Source organism: Mirounga leonina, unplaced genomic scaffold, assembly GCF_011800145.1.
Source record: "Mirounga leonina isolate KUSES-001 unplaced genomic scaffold, KU_Mleo_1.0 Mir_53, whole genome shotgun sequence".
In the NCBI taxonomy this organism is placed as follows: Eukaryota; Metazoa; Chordata; class Mammalia; order Carnivora; family Phocidae; genus Mirounga; species Mirounga leonina.
The window spans coordinates 90,846,224-90,866,586 of record NW_023270807.1 but is presented as its reverse complement, the minus strand read 5'-3'; the positions used below and the strand labels follow the sequence as shown (position 1 = coordinate 90,866,586).

Genomic DNA, 20,363 nt, shown 5'->3' with positions numbered 1-20,363 from the left:
TAAGAAGGGGGAAAAAGATGAATCATGGACCACACTGGAAACAAACTAAGGAATAAGAAAATATGATCTCTGCCCAAAAGAATAACGGTGAAAAATTGTGTTAACAGAGGGGCTTATAGAGAGAGTTTAAATTTTTTAAAGGATAAAACATGGAGAGTCTGATATCTATCAGCTGTTTCTCTTTCCCCAGACACTTGCCCTGGAGACAGCTACTGAAACTTGGGTGTATTTCTCTCTTGCTGTGTTATACACTGTTCCTTTTCCTCCCCACCCCCTCCCTGCTCTCCTGCCGCCTCTGTGTGTATATGTGTGTGTGTGTGTGTGTGTGTGTGTGTGTGTGTGTGTGTGTGTGGTTTCTCTCTCCCTTGAAAGAACACAGCTGCCTGTCTCCTGTTGTCGCCGCTCCTCTGACTAGCTTTTTGCAGCCTCTTGCTTCTCCTTCTCTTTCTGCTTAGCTCCTTGTCTTCTGGTAAGTGCGACAAACACTCCCCCAAACCCTGTGAGAAGGTGTAGGATGCGGTTTGTGGTGTTTGAAACTTGCAACTTTGAGATTGCTGCTGAACTGTGGAAGAACTTTCCATTGTTTTATTTATAATTGAAATGTGTTACTCAGGAAGGGATGTGTGTGATAATCTGCTGGGTTCCCCATACAAGTGAAAAATTCTCAGAGGAGCAAAAAAAAAAAAAAAAAGGCAATAAAGTGTATTAAGAAGATAAAATTTAGAAATAATTTCTTGCCGTCAATTCATACAGAAAGGAACAACTTAAAAGTAGTGGAGTTCTTTGACTTTTTTTCCCCTCTTGTTGATTTATCTTGAGGCTACTTTTAGGAATTGAGTTGTGTTGTGGTTTACAATGACTCAGTTATTCTGTTTTAAAGTAAATGTGGGCTTTGAGTTTAAAGGATATCCATGGAATTAATATTAAAAACATCAATGGCTGTGGCCTCTGAGGAATGAAGAATAAATCAAATACAACCCAACTTTTCTGTTTAGACTAACCATACTAAAACTCCTGTGAAAAGTCAGTTTTAAATTCATTGCTTTGAATTTGGGGTTTAACTTTAGATTTTATTCCTTCCTCAGAAGGATCCCTAACACTTTAAAACCCACATATGTATTTAAGCCAGTACATGTTTACTGCTTTTAGTTCTGATTTTAAAAGGATTCTCTTCCCTTGATTTTTGAAGAAGTGCTAAATGTCATGGCTCCTTTTAGAAGCGCTTAAAATAACTTCTGGCTGGACAGCAGGTGCCATGTATCTTTCTCAGAGTTTAGGGGAGGCGTAAGTTATATATAGATGAGTGTGCCCAACAAGTAGGGGTCAGGATAAAGAAATGCCAGTGATGAAAACAATAAGGCTGTTTACTGCATCATTTGATAATAAAGTCGGTGCGTTAAAGTGGGTAAGAGAAAAAAAGTACTTCCTTCGAACTGAATGAGTACTTGATGAGGGCCATCAGTGGGCGGCACTGGCTGTAGGCTGAATTTTCCGTTCTTACTGTGGTCCAAGCACTTGACATCCCCTGCCATGAGAACAAGAGAAAGAAGCTGTGCAGTGCATGGAACAGTATGTTTTTGTTTTTCCTCTTGGGCCACCACAACAGCAAAATCTGTGCATTATGAGAACCCCGTCATATTTTTATGCTGTTAATTAGCAGCATTGCCATTAGATACCATTGGCAAATAAAATGCACCATTGCTTAAAAGCCTAAGTCAACCCTATTGCAACCCAAGAAATGGAGATAGCCAGAAATCCTGGTATTCTTTGACTGAGCTTGCAGCCCCTATTTCCAAAGAGGCCATATTATATGTGGATTGTTTCCCAAGTTCATTCCCTTCCTATTCATTAAACATTACTATTTCTTAAAAATTACAAAGTTATCCTAGAGCTTCTTGACTGAGAAAAAAAGGGTTGTAATCTGTTTTTTTTTCCTAAAAGAAAGTCAGTTTTTATATTGGAACAAAAAAGTATTATTGAAATTCAAGAAATTATTTTTATGGCCATCACCATGGTTCCAAACTAGTTTGTTGGTTAATTTGTACCTTCCTCCATTCTCCGTTTTATTCCAAAAATGAAGCTAGTTTGAAACTCGGAAAATGTATCTTGCTGATGGATAAATTATGTGTTGCTCATCTGAGAAAAGGAAAATACCTGAAAAGCAAGAAAGTATTTCCTGTATGTAGTATAATAATTCATTTGTATCAATGTACTCATATTTATCAAATCTTCACTTATGAATTAGAATAGAGTTTAGGACTGCTGTTGTTATGAGTGATTTTAGTAAGTTCAGTTGCTCTCGTATTAAATGTTTTCACTTAGAAAAAAAGTAACAGCACTTTAAACATTTTAAATATAGACATCTATGTACTTCCAATGACCATAAATCTACATAGAATAATGTAAGAGAATGGTAACACAAGTTGGCTTAAGCAATATGACAAATATAACATGAAAAACAATATCTTGAATTACTCCATTAATGTCAATCATAGGAATTTCTACTGGAATTTAAAGACCAAAACCAAAAATACGCTAATATTATGACTTGCTTTGGAAAAATGGCTTTCCTCTGTTTCTACCTAATTAATTGAAATATCAATGGTTTGTGAAAATACATTCATTCTATGTTAGAAACTGTAATTAGTAGGTGCCCTTTTGGGGATATCCTTACATTTTACATATAACTGGGTTAACTATATAAAATTTGACTATGCTTACCACTAGATACTACTCCCAGTATGGAGACAAATCACTCTGTACAGCTCTCAGGAGAACCCCAGTCAACACCTCCAGGGGAAAGTTCATCATTACCCAATCAAAATGGCTTGGAGAAGCAAGATGACAAGGATTCCTCAACCCCACTTCAAGCACCAGAGGGGAAGACAGGTGTGCAGTCTGAACAGGGAGCTCATGATATCTCTGAGGAGTTGAATCGACAATTAGAAGACATAATTAATACCTATGGGTCTGCTACTGAAAAAGAGGGTCCCACCAAGACAAAGGAGCAGCCTGAGAACATAGAACCACCCGACAATGGGGATGGGGACTGTGATGAGGTCACTGAAGAGACAGAGAGAGAACCCATGGCTTCTGGAGAGCCAACCACAGCCAAAGAGCCTGTCAGCAATAAAGAGCAAAAGTTGGAAAAGAAAATCCTAAAAGGATTAGGCAAGTAGTTATGTTCTAATGCATGACTTTTCTTTGATGATTCCTAAAAAGGGGCACTTCCTCCAACCTTTACTAAAAGCCACATCTCATTTTTGGATTACTGTAATAGCTTCCTTCAGGGTCTCCCTACACTTTGCTTGTTATACTTGTGTTTAGCCACTTCCCTTCAAAAGAGAGAAAGTGAACTTTTCAACATGTTACTCACTTACCCTGTCTCCCCAATGGTTTCCCACTGCTCTTAGGACAAAGACTAAAATTCTTACCATGGTCTTTCAGGCCCTAATGGTCTAACCCACACCAGTCTCTCTAGCTTTATCTCCTATCACTCTACCCCACAATATCTCCTTCCTGAACTCCCTATCCCTATCACCACCACTACTACTACTGCCTAATTGCTCATCATTCTGATCTTCTCTACCCGTTTTTTGAACACAGCATACTCCATCCCCCACAAAGCCCACATACATCCTATTTTCTCTACCTAGAAATCCTTAAAGTTCAGCCCTTTGGGCACTTAACATTTAGCTTACAATTCAAATGGCATTTTCTTAGCCCAACCCTAGATAAAGTCTTCTTGTTTTCTGTTTCTGTTGTACCGTGTATCTTTCCTTCTTTGCATTTAGCAGCTTTTGAGACTGTACATTTACTTTTTGTGATTATTTGGTTAATGCATGTCTTCTTTTAGCTCTTTCAGATCAAGAACAGGGACTGTGTGTGTATTCAGACATCACTGGATGCCTAGTGTCTAAGATAGTGGATGACACCTGCTAGGTGCTCAATAAATATTTGTTATAAGGACGAATGAACAAGGGAATGAAAGGAAAATTACTTAAAGCAAAGCTAGTGGAATCTGGATTTAAGCAAAATATAAATATAGAAACGGGTTTTTTTTTAAGATTTTATTTATTTGACAAAGAGACAGAGAGAGGAAACATAAGCAAGGAGAGTGGGAGAGTGGGAGAGGGAGAAGAAGAGGGATCAGGACCTGAGCCAAAGGCAGACACTTAACGACTGAGCCACGCAGGTGCCCCTAGAGATGGTTTGTATATAAAATGATTGTCAATTAGATCACTGAGTAGTATGTTCTATTACTACATAAAATATTTTTTATTTCACAAAACTTTAAAAACGTATCAGTTAGGGCGCCTGGGTGGCTCAGTTGGTTAAGCGACTGCCTTGGGCTCAGGTCATGATCCTGGAGTCCCGGGATCGAGTCCCGCATCAGGCTCCCTGCTCAGCGGGGAGTCTGCTTCTCCCTCTGACCCTCCTCCCTCTCATGCTCTCTGTCTCTCATTCTCTCTCTCACAAATAAAAAAAAAAAATTTAAAAAAATGTATCAATTATAGAATGTCAAAAATTGCACAAAATAATTTTACTCTCATTAGTTTATTGATTCAGCAAATATTTATTAATGCCTCAACTTTATGAGGTACTGTGCTAGGTACATAAAGATAAATAAGTCAGCAAGGCCCTTTGGTTAAGTAGCTCTAAATATGGAGAGAAAAACAGATATGTAATCTAACTGTTATATAGGATAAGTGCTAAGAACAGGCATGGGAAAATTGTTAGGAGACCATGAGGGATTCTACACCAAAAATGTCTGTTAAAGAAGGATGAGAGAGTTAATTTTTTAGCTACTAGTGAAAGCATGTTACTGTGCATAGGAGAGCCCCTCTGCCTGTCTTCCTTGGTGAATTTCACTGTGACACTCAGTACAAACACTACTTCCTATATGGTACATTCCCAGACATGCCCAGCTAGAGTTAGCATCACCTTCCTTACCTCTCCAACAAATTTTCTGCATCAATCATTTGTTTATACACCTGCCTCCCAAGGGAGGTGGAGAATCTATCAGGGACAGCTATAATGTCTTATTCATTTCTGTAAGATAGTGTGGCAAAGTGAAAGATCATGGGCACTGGAGTCAGAACTGTGTTCAGATTCCAATAACAAGCTATCTATAAATCCCAAAATACGTCTCTGATGGCATGGGATATCACTATGGTACTTAAAACCCATTGCGGGCAATGCTTTCAAGAAGGGCTAGAAGACACATTTAAATAGGACACATGATCCACCCAACATAAAGAATAAAATAACCCAAATAATACTTTAAATATATCTACCAAGTTGCAAAGTGCAAGACTGGAATCACTCAAGTGTTTTGGATCTTTGGGAAAGAGAATAAAGTTGCTCTGTGTTCAAAAGCTGTTTTCCTTATCTATCCAAGACATCTCAGAAATGTCCCTTTGTATTAGTCATTGTTAAACTTCCCATAAGACAGTACATAATCACAGCATGGAGGTTTATGATTTCAAGTGTTCCTAACCCAGAAAGTTCTTTTGCTTTATCACTCTACAACTATTTATACAGAGGAATGTGTATGTGTTGTATTGGGATATGAAAAAATTAGGGGTAAAATTAAAGATGACCAATTATGGTTTCTTCTCTGTCTTCCATGAGTTATTTCAAAATCTATAGTAATCATCTAATTACCAAATAATCAAAATAATTGTAGAGAAAGAGAACATTCCACAACTCTAATTCTGCCACTATCTCCAAGTTACCAGATTTCAACTGAATGTTTGATCAGAACCAATGACTGTGAAGCCGGGTGCCCACTAGTATCCACCCTAACTACCTGTATGTGCATGCTGACCCTTCCATGCCATTCCTCCAAACACCATCAGCATATTCCTCTAAGCACTATAATGTTTCAGCTACATTATGGGACTTAAACATTTTTAGGCTAATCTAAATATGCAACCACCATTTTAAACATGATTTCAGCTTCAACAAGACAGTACTTGCAGCCATCTGCAAGTAGCTTTAGCACTTAACTGTGCATTAGAATCAAATACAGAATTTATGAAAAATGCTGTTCCTGAGTACAGAAATTCAGAATTGGGAGGACTGGAGTGGAGCCAAAGTACCAAGGGTGGTTCTGATACAGATAGATTGTGGAAGCAATGATTTTGTTGTTTCAGAAAGTTCTTCCTCCATCCTTTTGAAGAAAAAGTGAAGTGCTGGCTGTGGTCTTCTTTAGAATCTATTTGGACCTTTTATAGAATTTTAGTAAATCATTTGACCAGTACCTGAAAATATCCTTAGATTTTGCTTAGGTACTTGATCAAAGACAAGTCTTTCATTATTGCATGTTTATCAGATAATATCTGCTTTATTAGTATTTTTGAGATGCTGAAATGTTCTGGCTCTCTAACCCAAAATTTTCCATAGTATATACTTTGGGATATTTGAGATTTCAGACAAAGTTAAAGTTCCCTTACTGCCAGAATTCTCTGACCTTTAATATATACCATGAAAATCTGCAGTAGAGACAGGCATAGTTTACAACATTTCCTGGACTTACTGGACCAAAGACACCCTTCTTTCATAGAACACCTTTGATTATTTGGGAAATGTCTCTACAACTCAAGTACCCAGGACTTGTTTTTCCTTTAGAGACTGCATATCCTCCCACAATCAACACACTATACACCAGAGCAGTTGGAGGAACATTTTTAAATCTCTTTAGTTGATAGAGTCACTTTCCCCTTGGCATCTGAATTGAAAGAAACAAAAACAGATTCTCCAATAGACAGCACCCTGACACATCCTGTCAACATCTAAAGTAACCCCCTTACCTCCCCCACCCCATCCTCCAGACTCACAAATGTCTTATTAATCACTTCTCTGCCAACAGTACGTGGGCTGCACGAGCACCCCATAGTAATAAGCACAGAACAGTGATAAAATATAATATACATACTGACATTCAGGTTGATAACTGATTGAGTAGGAAATCAGAGGTTTGAAGCATAAGCCTGGGAGGAAAACAAAGCTGATCCACAGGTCCAGTCTGAGTTCAGAATACATCTAGTCAGCCCACTAATTTTATAGACAGGGAAATTGTAGCTTAGAGAGTTTAAGAGTCTACAAAAAAGGTTACTCAACTAGTTGATGCGATTGTGAGATTAGTCATAAAGAAAGCAAGGGGGCAGAACTGAAGTCACTAATATTGCAGGATTGAAGAGACATACAAACTAACTGGTATATTGGTTAAGGAGCATTTACCATAGCTCAGTTAATGGTTTGTCTTTAGTTACAGGTGACTTTCAGTTGTACCTTCAGAGGACCTTGACTAGGACAGTGGATTCTGAAATGTCTTTGGAAAGACATTTACTTACTCTTCCTTAGAATGGGCACTTTCCCAGATGATTTGTTTCTCCATTTTAGCTTGATTGCTAGTTTCACTGTGAAAGGGGGATAAACTGTTGCCTGGATACAAATGCCAAATTTTTGGAAGAGATGGTAGGAGACCAGAAGAATTCAGGGAAAAGAGGAATCAACAGAAACTGCAAGGTTCATGAGTAGAGTCACAGGGAAGCTAGATTTTAGGCCATATCCTAAACAGAGAGAGAGGTTTAAAAATAGGTCAAATGGGAGAGAAAACTATAACTTGAGCAAAATGATTAGCACTCTCTTCTGATCAGAATTAAGAATAGATGTATTCATTTCCTACCGTTCTTCCTGGTATTTTCTTTTTCACTAAGGTTTTGCTTTATTTTCTCTGGAATAATCTCCTCATCATTAGACTCTTGAAGGTTTTTTTTTTTTTTTTTTTCCTTTTAAGAAAGTTTTCTTTATAGTTATAGCCAAGAAATTGCTAATAGTTCAAACATATCATCAACTGACCTAATAAGAAGTCCAGGTCCTCTCCCCAACTGAGTGAGAGGCCAAAGTTCCAAGTACATATACCAAGGTGACTAAAACACAGAAGATATAAAATGTTGGTCAAATAAAAACAATACAGACTAGGCAGTATTTTCAAAACTGATAAGCCATTAAAACCAAGCAAAACAAACAAAAACCAGACTATGAGAGGTGACAATGAGGGATAAGAGAATCTTGATAAATTTTAAAAGTCTGTTGTGTTTTTTTTCCCCAAAACATATTGGGAAGACAAAGATACCATCCAAACATTGTTAGTTTTGTTGTTGTCTAAATCAAGCTAAAAATGGTTAAAATTATTCCAGTCATGGAATCAACAAATCCTAAATGCTAAACTCAGAACCCATTTAGTCAACTTAATAATTTTATAGACAGGGAAATTTAGGCCCAGAGAGTTGAAGACTCTATAAAAAAGTCAACTCAATTAGTCAGGGACACAGTCTGTTCTAGAACCCAGGGTCTAGTCCTTATCCTTAGTCCAGTGTGAATTTAACTACACTGTCCTTTTCATCAACAAACACAAATCTTATTTCTCTCAAAAGATACCTATAGATACGCAGGAATTATTTGTATCATAGTCACTATTTTTAAATTGTGTTAGAAAACAAAATTAACATTGAAATATGAATCTGGGTCTAACATTTGAAACAGAACATTCACGATCTTTTCCAGCTTTAAGTTTCTGCCATAACACATGGAAATCAGGAAGGGGAAAGAGAGGCACACTGGTGTGTCCAAGACCAAATTTTAGCCCCAAATTTCTAGAAGATAATTTTGGAAGAGAAAAAGCCAGGTTTTAGACACTCATCAAATCTGCATAAACTTAGTATAAACAGTTATCACTATGCTAAAAGTTTAAGAAAAATCCCAGCCCTCATTTATATAGCTGATTTCATTATCTCAATTTAAATATTTTAATTTCTTTGATGTAAAAATCATTCCTTTGTATTACAATACTCCCTCAGTCTACAACTGTGCCATTGGCCATAGCCATGTGTGACATGGCTGTTCTTGTTGCTCAGGTGGTCCTACCTCCTTGTAGACTTACTACTACCTGACTATTTTGTGGAGGGATGGCCATATGCCCTTCATGTGCCTTCTCCAGCTTAATGGGGACTTCAGGTCTGTCCCTTGCTTTCTTTATGACTAATCTCACACTCACACTGCTTTGGAATGACACATTGGGGAAAAGGCAGGTCATTCCCTCCCAACAAAATGTCCCTAAAAAAAGTCAGTTTGTCTCTTCTGTCTGACACTATCACCAAATGACCCCATTTCTGTAGAACTGTAATTACAGCCTTTATTAGAAGATGAGCAATCTCTGTCTATTCCTCTTCTCCTCCATAATCCCACACAGCATTCTAGTCCAGCAAACCAATGGAAGTTTAAAAATTAAGCTCCCTGATGTCACAAATTTATTCATTCTGTACATGCTTATCTCCAATTTCCTGGGTTTTTGTGTTGTTGTTGTTGACGGGCAAAATCATTTTTGAAGGATAAATTGATGCTTCTGAATGTTGACCTTCTACACAAAATAACGGGGCATGAGAGCAGAAAGATACCTCAGTGAGTGTGCCCCAAACAAAACAGAACAAAATGAAACCCTCTTCTCACAGTTAAAGAAAATAAAAAAGAAAGAAGGTACTTCGTGTGGAGGGAAAAAGAGACCCACTGGACTCACCCAAATGTTTCTATCTCCCCACAATGAGACACATAATGGTTTTATGTGACCATACTCCTACTGAGAGGTATCCTGAGCATATACTCAGAGGCACAGGTGAGAGTAAGACCTGTCTGTCCTCCAGTCAATCACAGAGTTGTCTTCAGGACAGTGTTCATTTAATTTACGTGCTACTAGTGGGCACAGGTTGGCTTTGCTTTGTTCCACTATTACTGACATTTACTGAGAACTTGCCGTGGACCAAACATGATCTGAGTCCTGGGCCAAATCTGATCCACAACGATCTCTTTCTTCTAATAGACGACACTCACTTGGGACAACAGTCTTCATGTGGGACCCTTTCCCAGACTGAAGACAAGGGTGAAGGGATGTCACATCCTTCCCTGTTGCTCGAGAAATAGCTCTGAGCACAGACACAGGAGAGGTGGGGCAGCACGATAAGCCACAGGCCATAATTGGAGAGCTGGCGGGCACTTTTCACACCCACCTTCTCCCCATCGTAGGCTGTGTCTCTAATCCGAACTGACTCACTGGGCAGAGATGGACAAAACCAGCTGTTAGGAATGAGGTCATGTTTTTTAAGAAAAAGTTTCCTTTTATTTCTCTGGGTTTCCTGGCATCCAAATTCCACATGGGAATGAAGTGATTTAGAGCAAGTAGACAAACCTTGGATCCAAGCCTTGGCTTTGCCAGTACGAATTATGTAACTTTGGCCTTCACTGGGCCTTAGATTTTTAATCTATAAAATTAACCAGTTGTCTGGATGCTCTTTAAAGTCCTTCTAGACCTAAAATTCTTTGATGGCATTGGAGTTACCAGATTTAGCAAATAAAAATGCAGGATGCCAAGGGGAATTTGAACTTCAGTAAACAATGCAAAAATTTTTTTAGTATAAGCATGTCCCATGTCATATATTTCATATGGTAAGCCTAATTCCGTGATTTATCTGCCTCCCCAGGATAAAAGCAAATATTCTGGCAAAAAGGAAATGCCTGTTCTTGGGGAAAGGTTGTCAAAGTTGTTAATATTCTTACATAGATTTACATCAGGAAACGTGGCCTCTACTGTGTGGCTTGACCTTCCTATTCTAATTAGACAGAGTGGCTGTCACTCTGTTCCACCTTGATCAGACTCTTTGAAAAGATATCATCAGTGGTACATGCAGGCCCCAGGGTCCCTCTCGTCCCCACCAACACTCAGCCCAATGGCTACTTGAAAACAAGATTTCCAGGCCCACAAAAAGGCAAACGGGGAGGCTGAGCTGAAGAAGACAAAAGGAAGAACAATGAGGAAAGAGAAGAATCTGAGATTCACTATCAAATAATCATGAACAGATGAGTCTTAAAATGTAGCATAAACTCCAAGTGAGGTCAGAAAAGGAGACTGCCAACAAAGATTAAGGCCTGGGTGGGAAGAAGGAAGGGCCAGGAAGGCTGAACCCATTGTCACAGAGATACAAAAAGGCCTGTGGGGAAGGCCCTCTGTGTCTTGGCTTGGTTTTCCTTCTATGTTGATTTTATTCTCTGCTAGGTAGGAAATATGAGCAGAACATTCCCACCCAAACTTCATGGAATGCATTCATGCACAGAAACAAGACAGTTGGTTCCCCCCAAAAAGAGAAAAAAGATACTAGGAGAACAAAACCAAAACCCAAAAATGGCAAACTGAACTGTCAAATTTCTGTGCTTTGGGCTGGAATTCTAGAACCGCATGCGTCAATGTTGGCAGTTTGGTGGGCGTCAGAAGTTTTGACTGGCTGCTCTGCTTCTTTTCTTTTAAATTAATCAATGCGGGGAAGGGGTGATATATAAAGTCAGCATTTTTTATTCTTTTGAGTATTTTCAAAAGATTTAAAACATTTTTCTAAATGTCTTTATGGTCTTTGTTTTTGTTTTTTTTTAAGGAAAAGAAGCCAACCTGCTAATGCAAAATCTGAACAAGTTGCAAACACCTGAAGAAAAACTTGATTTTTTATTCAAGAAGTATGCTGAATTGGTAAGATCTCTGATTAGCTTTTTGTGTCCGAAAGATTCAGGCTCTGGTTAGAGCTGAGAAAAGGCCATTCGTTTTTCATGTACCTCATTAGAGACCATAGCTGGTTACTTCACACAAGCCAAAGCGAGAATCCATAAAAGCAGAATTTTTTGAAAGGAAAAAGAAACAGAAAAACTGAGGAAAAACAGCACAACAAAGAAAGAGGATAGAGTTGGAGTCTATTCTGCCTTCAGTTATATGTATAATTTGGGGAATGGAAGAGAGAATTAGAGATCATTGAAAATTGTGGATATTTTAAAGTTCTTCTTAGGTTTGTAACAAAACAGAAATATACTCGACCTAAAGGCAAACTTTCATTCAGTTCTTATGCCTAGGTGTTTTGAGGGGCCCCCTCAGGAAGGCAGTTGGATGAGTTTATCCTACCCTCAGCTTGTGACACCTTCTCATTTGGTCTTGAAAACTCTATTTGTTCATTCATTCATTCATTGATTCAACCATTCCTTTGTTTCTCTTTGATCTACATTCTTCTCCCCACCCCCCACTGTGGTGGTGTTTGATGTGGATTGCTTTGTGCCTAGTTCTAGGTCCTCGCCAGGCAGGATCCCTCTGGATAAGGCCAGTGGGAGGCAGGGAAGCCACTCAGAGACATCAGAGAATCCGTGAAGGGCACTGCCTCCCCACCAGTACTCCCACAATGGGTCAGCTGGGAAAAAGAGGAGGGTTCAGTGAGGCCAGCCTCTCTGCTACAGGAGTGCCATCTGAGGTCTGGGCCACTACTCCCCGAGGTGTGCGACCCGCTGCTGGGATGTGACACCCTCTGATGTGAGGCTAGCCAACGTGCTTCTCCTTCCCATCTTCTTCCTTTTTTTTTTTTTTTTTTTCAGATTTTATTTATTTATTTGTCAGAGAGAGAAACACAAGCAGGGGAAGCGGCATACAGAGGGAGAAGCAGGCTGAGCAGGGAGCCGGATGCAGGACTCGATCCCAGGACCCTAGGATCATGACCTGAGCCAAAGGCAGACTAAGCCACCCAGGCGTCCCTCTGCTTGCTTTCTTTAAAAAATATGTTTTCACTCACTTATTTCTTTTGGACAAGCAGTGACAGGAGTATGACACGAAGTTCACACAGCAAAACGCTTCCTCCAGGCGGCGGATTGAAGGCAGATTTACTTTGCCGCTAACGAAGTTTCATTCAGAGCCTCTCACTGGCATGGGCCCCTCTGAGGCCCTGGACGCAATTCTCTTTTCTTAATTTTGGGGGGTTTTGTGGGTTTTGTTTTTAAAAGAGGGCCTCCAAAACTGAACGAGCTTCAGGTGCACAAAGCCCTCATCTTATCCCTACTGATGGAGTTTAACAAGTGACTTGTTTTCTTCCTTTTTCTCTCTAACTCTCGTCCTGTGGTCCCCGTTCGTTCCTTTCTTCCTGTCACATTGCCGCATCTTCTTAGGCTGAACTGTCCTGCAATAGATCCAGAGGGACCCTGAAACCCTGAGTCACTGGCTGGTTGTTTAACTCTGCCAATACTTTTTAATTGTTTTTTAATCACATAAACCCCACATCACAATGATATGAGAAATGCTGCAGACACAAGCAAACACATCTCTAATCCCATAACCTAAAACACAAACTTTGATTTATCCGTCTTCACTCCCATTCATTCTGCTATATATGCAGAGATACTTTTTATAACAATTACTTCCATAAAGGTACATATATAATTTGGTATCCAGTTCTGTTGGCTCATACGACAGACATTTGCCCATGTAGTTTAGAGTCTTTATAATTATATTTTGTAATAGTTATGTCATTTTCCAGGAAATGCAGAATTTTTTGAAAGGAAAAAGAAACAGAAAAACTGAGGAAAAACAGCACAACAAAGAAAGAGGCTAGATATGGGGACTTTATGGGGTCTCTAATATGGGGACATTAGATTCCGTCCACTGTTTGCTTTACCAAATACTGCTGCACTGAACATCGTCATGCATTAGATCTGTTCCTTCTCCTTCCTTTTATGATCTATGATCCCAATCGAAAATTGGGATTACTGAATCAAACAGTATGAATGCCTTTTGTTTGTTTAGGGGTTTTTTTAAATGGTCATAGCACTTTCTAAAAGAATGGTAGAAATTTATAAAGCGAGTATCAGTGTATCAACTTGTTTTTATCATAGCTTGCTTAACATCAGCTATTAACCGTCGTGAGCAATTTCAACGCCATAAAATAAGTAGGTTTCAAAAATATTTTTCCCAAAAGTAAGGCCCCCATTCTCACTGACATGTCCATCCTTGTTCTCTTCGGTATTTTCCACATTGTTATCCCTTCGATTTACCTCCTTCTACCAAAGCCATTCATGTTTCGTTTCTAGTGCCATGCTCCATACTTGGCTGGACTGGGCAGCATTCCAGCCTCGTCCGGAAAGCCATGTGGGGTGCTGCAGCCCATAGCAGCAAACCAGAAAAGCATCACTTCTCCCGTCTGTCTGAGATTTTCTTCCTGGGCCACAGCTGTTCACCCTAGGAAATCCCTCCACCTACTCACCCTCCCAGTCAGGAGTCACCCGACAGAGGTTATCTTTCCAGAGAGCCTACTCAACTCAAGCCTTACTTACTATACTTTGGCATTTATATCATGTCCTATAATAAACTTTAAAACCCAAAAGATCATTCTATAAAAAATGAATAGGAGAAAATTGGCTAAAAACCCATTACATTTCCTTTTCAGAAAGGAAAAATTATGAATAATTTCAATCTTTTACCTGGGGACTAAAACCTATTTCATTGCTCACTGATTTGGACATTAATATAGAAGGTGTCCGACGTGTAAGTATTACCATAGAATAAATCATCAAATTCAAAGCTGTGAATCAAACTGCCACTCTAGCTAACTCACCCTTGCAGATTCTGAATCCTGTAATATTACCTACTATTGTTTTCATTAACAAATAAGGATACATTTATTAATAAAGATACCACATGACCTGGAAGAAATAGTTTTTCTAAGTTTCCTCAGTTTTAATGTAGTTACAACAAATCACTAATACTATTCTGATTTAGTAATTGGCATTAATTTTACTTTTTTAACTTAATAATAAAAAAGAGAGAGCAAGAAAAAGAGCAGATAAAAATCCAATATGCCTGTCACAATAGTATAGAAGTGCCATGGTGTCTAAGTGCATCGTTAAATCACTAAGCCAGGAAGTATCTGACTGAAGTTGACTCAGTTGCAATATGTTTTCATTCATTAAGAAACCATATATGTATTCACAAGCCTGAAGTATTTGAATAAAATTAGCCATGCTCTTAAAAAAATTGTCAGAAAGTTAAGGGCTTTTATTTAGAGCAAAGCAAGATAGACCTAGCTAAATGTGAAACGTATATGACTTTGCAGTAAAACTAGAACATTACATCGTTGATAAGCAAGCAACTTCCAACTTATGAAACACATGTAGAGTATCTTCCTCCTGGCACTCAGGTAGATCCACATGGGGCAGTGCTCCCTCATCAGGGCCAATAGTCGATGTATGTCTGGAGATATTATGGATGTTACGATTGTGGGAGGTGATCCTGGCATCCAGTAGGTCAGGGACCTACATCCAGTAGGTAGGCTAAACAGCCTATGATGCCCAAGATAGCCCCCCACAGCAAGAAATTCTGTGGCCCAATATTCTAAGTGCTAAGGTTGAGAAACCCTGACATATGATTTAATCTTCAAAAGATAAAGTCTAAATCATAATGGCAATAACAATAATAACAATATCTAAATTTCAGAAAAAGATAATAGATCATTCAAAATCCAAATATACTCTCTCTTAATGATTTATTGGCCTATAAGCATGGAGGCTGGGGGTGGTCAGAGGGCAGGGCACGTTACGGATACTTGCCATTCACACTGCTGAATTGTGCAGCAGCCACCTCTGAAGCTCTGGTGGAAAATCACCAATGGTAGGTAGTCAAGAGGTCCTTTCTCTCTTCTGTCCCTGTTTCACAAACCACAAACTTCATCCTCCATTTACCAGGAGGTTGTTTTATGCTTTCCTAATTTTAAAAGAATAGTTGCTATAAGATTGTTTTGAGAAAGAATTGTGAGCACAAAATATACACCAAGCAGACACACCATTGACCCTTGCACCATTGCAAGGCATTATCGTGAATTCTGACAGCCTACAGATTCCAAGACATGCCCTTCTCTATTGACCAGTATCACTAGAGAGATTCAAGAGAAAGAAAATGATTTCTAGACTACCAAAAAGAAGATCAGAGTAAGACAGGATCATTATAATGATAAGGAAAAACCTATAAATGATATGCTCTAAAAGCCATATCTACAAGTATCGCAAAGTCCTATTTGTGAAGTTTATTTGATTGCAGAGGGGCGGTGACAATAGCAAAAAATGATTCCAACAACCACAGAGTGATCTTTAGGTATTTCCTCTTTTGCTGCTTTTCTAGCAACTCAAAAGCAATTCCTGCCATTTTATTTATGTTTACACCTCTCGTGTCTAGCTGGACGAACATCGCACTGAGCAAAAGAAGTTAAAGCTCTTACAAAAGAAACAGGTACAAATTCAAAAAGAAAAGGACCAGTTACAAAGTGAACACAGCAGAGCTATCCTTGCTCGAAGCAAACTGGAGAGTCTATGCCGAGAGTTGCAGAGACACAACAAAACACTGAAGGTATGTATCACCACCACTCTGAATAACACACTTTCTGGCATGCTGCATAGACACAGGCTTCTGCCACTCATGGAAAGAGCGTGAGTTTCTGACCTCCAGTAAATTATTTTAATTCCCCAAGCCTGTTTCCTCATCCCTAAAATGGGGATTACACCAACTTCACCATGTGGCCAGGGAGAAATTAAATGAGGTCATATATGTAGAGTGCTCCATGGTACCTGACACAGAGCAGGCTCCCAATAAATTGTGTGGCATCCCCCTTGCTTTTTTATTACCTTGAGTTTGTTTTCTTTTTCAAGATAAGACTCAGTTCTACTCTTTAAAATACGAATTTGTAAAAATTCAACAGTTTTTGTATTATAATGAAATCTGCAGGACACGAGAAAAATGGACACAAAGCTAACAGCAAGATTGAGAACCAAAATGTCAATAGTCAGCCGAAAAAGAAGCTGCTTGAAAAAACACTGAAGCTCTTCAGACTTAATCATTCAATCTAAAAATAATAGACTGATCACTCCATTCAGTCTGCATGGGTTTCATTAATTATAGCATAAGCCTATAGCAGTATGCCTAATTTGATTACACACAGACACTAGCTCCATTCAATGAAGCAAGATGCAGGCTCTCCAAGAGAATACTGCAGGCGTCCACAATCCCCTTTCCAGCTGAAGATCTTAAAGCTTTTGACAAACAATAATTAATTAGACACCAATATTTCTGTGAGATAGTTATTATTACATATGTTTAAAAGGAGATCCTTTAAGAAGCAGAGAGATTAAGATCACTGCTGAGTTTGCACAACAGACTTGGGAAGAAAGCTGGAAGAGAATCATGGCTCTTCATATTCCGGACTGGTTTCAGATATCTGGGAAATGGAAGGCCAGCGGGATGAACTATAACTCTCAGATCACAAGTTGTAGGAGAAGGGCTTCTGGCATGTCTTCCATCATTGCACTAGTGACAATCAGAAATGCCGGTTAAATGGGGGCCTGGGGATGGGAGCAGTATTCTCAACTCAACATACATACTCAAGTAAACAGCACTGTGTGTTTCCATAAGTAGTGATATATTGTAAGGAGATAAAAACTAAATCCGATATAGTGGAAAGATTATCAACAAAGATGTTTAAAGAATGGGATGGAACGCCTGGGTGGCTCAGTCAGTTAATTCTGAATTTTGGCTCTGGTGGTGATCTCAGGGTCATGAGATCCAGCCCTGTGTGGGGCTGCAGGCTGGGCATGAAGCCTACTTAAGATTCTCTCTCTCGGGGTGCCTGGGTGGCTCAGTTGTTAAGCGTCTGCCTTCGGGTCAGGTCATGATCCCAGGGTCCTGGGATCGAGCCCCTCATCGGGCTCCCTGCTCGGCGGGAAGCCTGCTTCTCCCTCTCCCACTCTGCCTGCTTGTGTTCCCTCTCTCACTGTCTCTCTCTATTAAATAAATAAATAAAATCTTTAAAAAAAAGATTCTCGGGCGCCTGGGTGGCTCAGTTGGTTGGGCGGCTGCCTTCGGCTCGGGTCATGATCCTGGAGTCCAGGGATCGAGTCCCGCATCAGGCTCCCTGCTCAGCGGGGAGTCTGCTTCTCCCTCTGACCCTCCTCCCTCTCATGCTCTCTGTCTCTCATTGTCTTTCTCGCAAATAAATAAAATCTTAAAAAAAACAAAAAATTTAAAAAATAAAAATAAATTAAAATAAATTAAAAAATTAAAAAAAGATTCTCTCTCTCCCCCTGCCTCTCCCCCCCTAAAATAAATAAAGAAATAAATAAAATAAAGAATGGGATGATGTAGCCTGTGCTCTTTGGATAGCATCCAAAGGAAGAATGATGGAAGTGGCAGGAGACCCTATCAATACAGCCACAGGGCCTCAATGTGGACAATGAAGTTAAGTATCATTATTGTGCCAGGACTTGTGCTAAATGCGCTAAATAACATGTTATTTAATCTTCACAACAACCTTGCCGGGGTTAATAGCTCCATTTTATTGCTGAATAAACTGAGACTCAGCAATCCAAATCAGTTGTCCAAGGTCATGCATATATTATCAAAATCAGGCTTCAAATTCAAAACATTTTTCCGGGTTCCTCCTCAGTTTTTCTTTAACCCATGGATTATTTAGAAGTGTTGCTTAATTTTTATAGCCCATCATACATGGTCTATCTTGACAAACATGCTATACACACTTGGAAAGAAGGTGTGTTCTTCAAACGTTAGGTATAATTTTGCATACGCAACAATTAGCCCTAGATCATTTAGGTTTTTACTGAATTTTTGTCCAGTTGTTCTGTCAATTGTTGGGGAAATCCCCTAGTATAATTTAAAATCTAGTATAATTGGGGAATGGTCTACTTCTTTTAATTATGTAGATGTTTGCTTCGTGTATTTTGAAGTATTAATTTGACAGGTATACACATTCGTGATTGTTATGTCTCCTTGATAAACTGTGTTATCACTATGAAATGTCCTTTGGTAATAATCTTTACTTGATGTCTACATTATCTGATATCAATAAAGCCCCTCCAGTTTTCTTATTCTTATTGTTTGCATGGCATGTCTCTTTCCATCCTTATTTCCAAACCTGGGCCTTTATATTTAAAGTGAGCCTCTTGTAGACAATATATAGTTAGACCTCACTTATTTTCATTCTTATGATATCTATCTGTTAGAGTACTAGTCCATTAACATACAGTGTAATTATCAGTGTGGTTGGATATGCTTCTACTATTTTATTATTTATTCACTATTTGCCATCTCTGTTTTCTGATCCTCTGTTCTTTTCCCACTTTCCTTTGGATTATTTGAATATTTTAACAATTCCATTCTAATTTATCTCTTGGTTATACTTCTTTATATTTTCAGTGGTTGTGCTGTGATTACTTAAACATTCTTAACTTTCCAGTCTACCTGGAGTTAATACCGTCTCACTTTATGTAATGTGTAGAAACATTGCAACCTAAATAGGTCCATTTACTGACCCCTCCCTTCAAACTATAATTGTTATATGTATTACATTTACATACATTTATAAAGCCCATGAGGCAATGTTATAATTTTTACTTTAAATGATCCTATACATTTCTTTAAAAATTAAAGGCAAAAACTGTCTTCTTTATTTACCCAGATATTTACCATTTCTGACACTTTTTATTCCTCCTGAACCTTCAACTTTCTGTCTGGTGTCATTCCCTTCAGCTTGAAGAACTCCCTTTAGTATTTCTTATACTAGTCTGCTGGCAATTAATTCTCTTATTTCTTTTTTTTTAATCATTAAAATGTCTTTATTTTGCTTTTAATTTTGAAGGCTATAGTCATTGGATATAAAATTCTGGGTTGGCAAGGGTTATTTTTTTCTCTCTCTCTCAGCCTTTTATAGGTTCTGCATTCTGTAATCTAACTTCCACAATTTCTGATGAAAATCAACAATAATTTGAATTGTTGTCCCCCAGTATGCAATATGCCATTTAACTCTGGCTACTTTCAAGGTTTTTCTATTGATCTTTGGTTTTCAGAATTTTGACTTCTTTATATTTAGCTGCAGTTTTCTTCATACTTATCCTATTTGGGATTGGCTGAGTTTCTTGTATCTGTAATTTATGTCTTTCACCAATTTTGGTAAAGTTTCAACCATTTTTCTTCAAGTATTTTTTATGTCTCATTCTCTCTCCTTTCCTTCTAAGATTCTAACTTCATGTGTGTTAGGCCTTTTTTTCTTAAGATTTTATTTATTCATTTATTTATTCAGAGAGAGAACAAGCAGGGGGGAGGGGCGGAGGGAGAAGCAGACTCCCCACTTAGCAGGGAGCCCTAAGCTCGGGGCTTGATCCCAGGACCCTGGGGACTTAAGCGACTGAGCCACCCAGACACCCCTGTTAGACCTTTTGCTATTGTCCCATAGGTCCTTCGGTCTCTCATATGTTCTTCACCAATCTTTTTTCTTCTATCTTCAGATTAGATCATTTATATTGGTTTAGCTTCACATTCACTGATTCTTTTCTCTGTCATCTCCATTCTGCTCTAAGTCCACCCAGTGATCTGTAAATTTCATATTTTGTTACTTTAACTCCAGAATTTCCATTTGGTTCTTTCTTATAGATTTTTTTTTCTCTCTTGAGAT

At 38.7% G+C, this 20,363-nt stretch overlaps 1 protein-coding gene across 1 annotated transcript in view; it reads left to right on the top strand.

Moving 5' to 3' along the window:
* Positions 1-346: 346 nt before the first annotated feature.
* TXLNB (taxilin beta) overlaps positions 347-20,363 on the top strand; it is a 44,468-nt gene continuing 24,451 nt past the window's right edge. The window contains exons 1-4 of the mRNA XM_034990794.1: positions 347-469; positions 2,728-3,171; positions 11,487-11,578; positions 16,082-16,252. Of these exons, the coding sequence (XP_034846685.1) occupies positions 2,742-3,171; positions 11,487-11,578; positions 16,082-16,252 (693 nt within the window). The 5' untranslated portion in view covers positions 347-469; positions 2,728-2,741. The remainder of the gene's footprint in view (positions 470-2,727; positions 3,172-11,486; positions 11,579-16,081; positions 16,253-20,363) is intronic.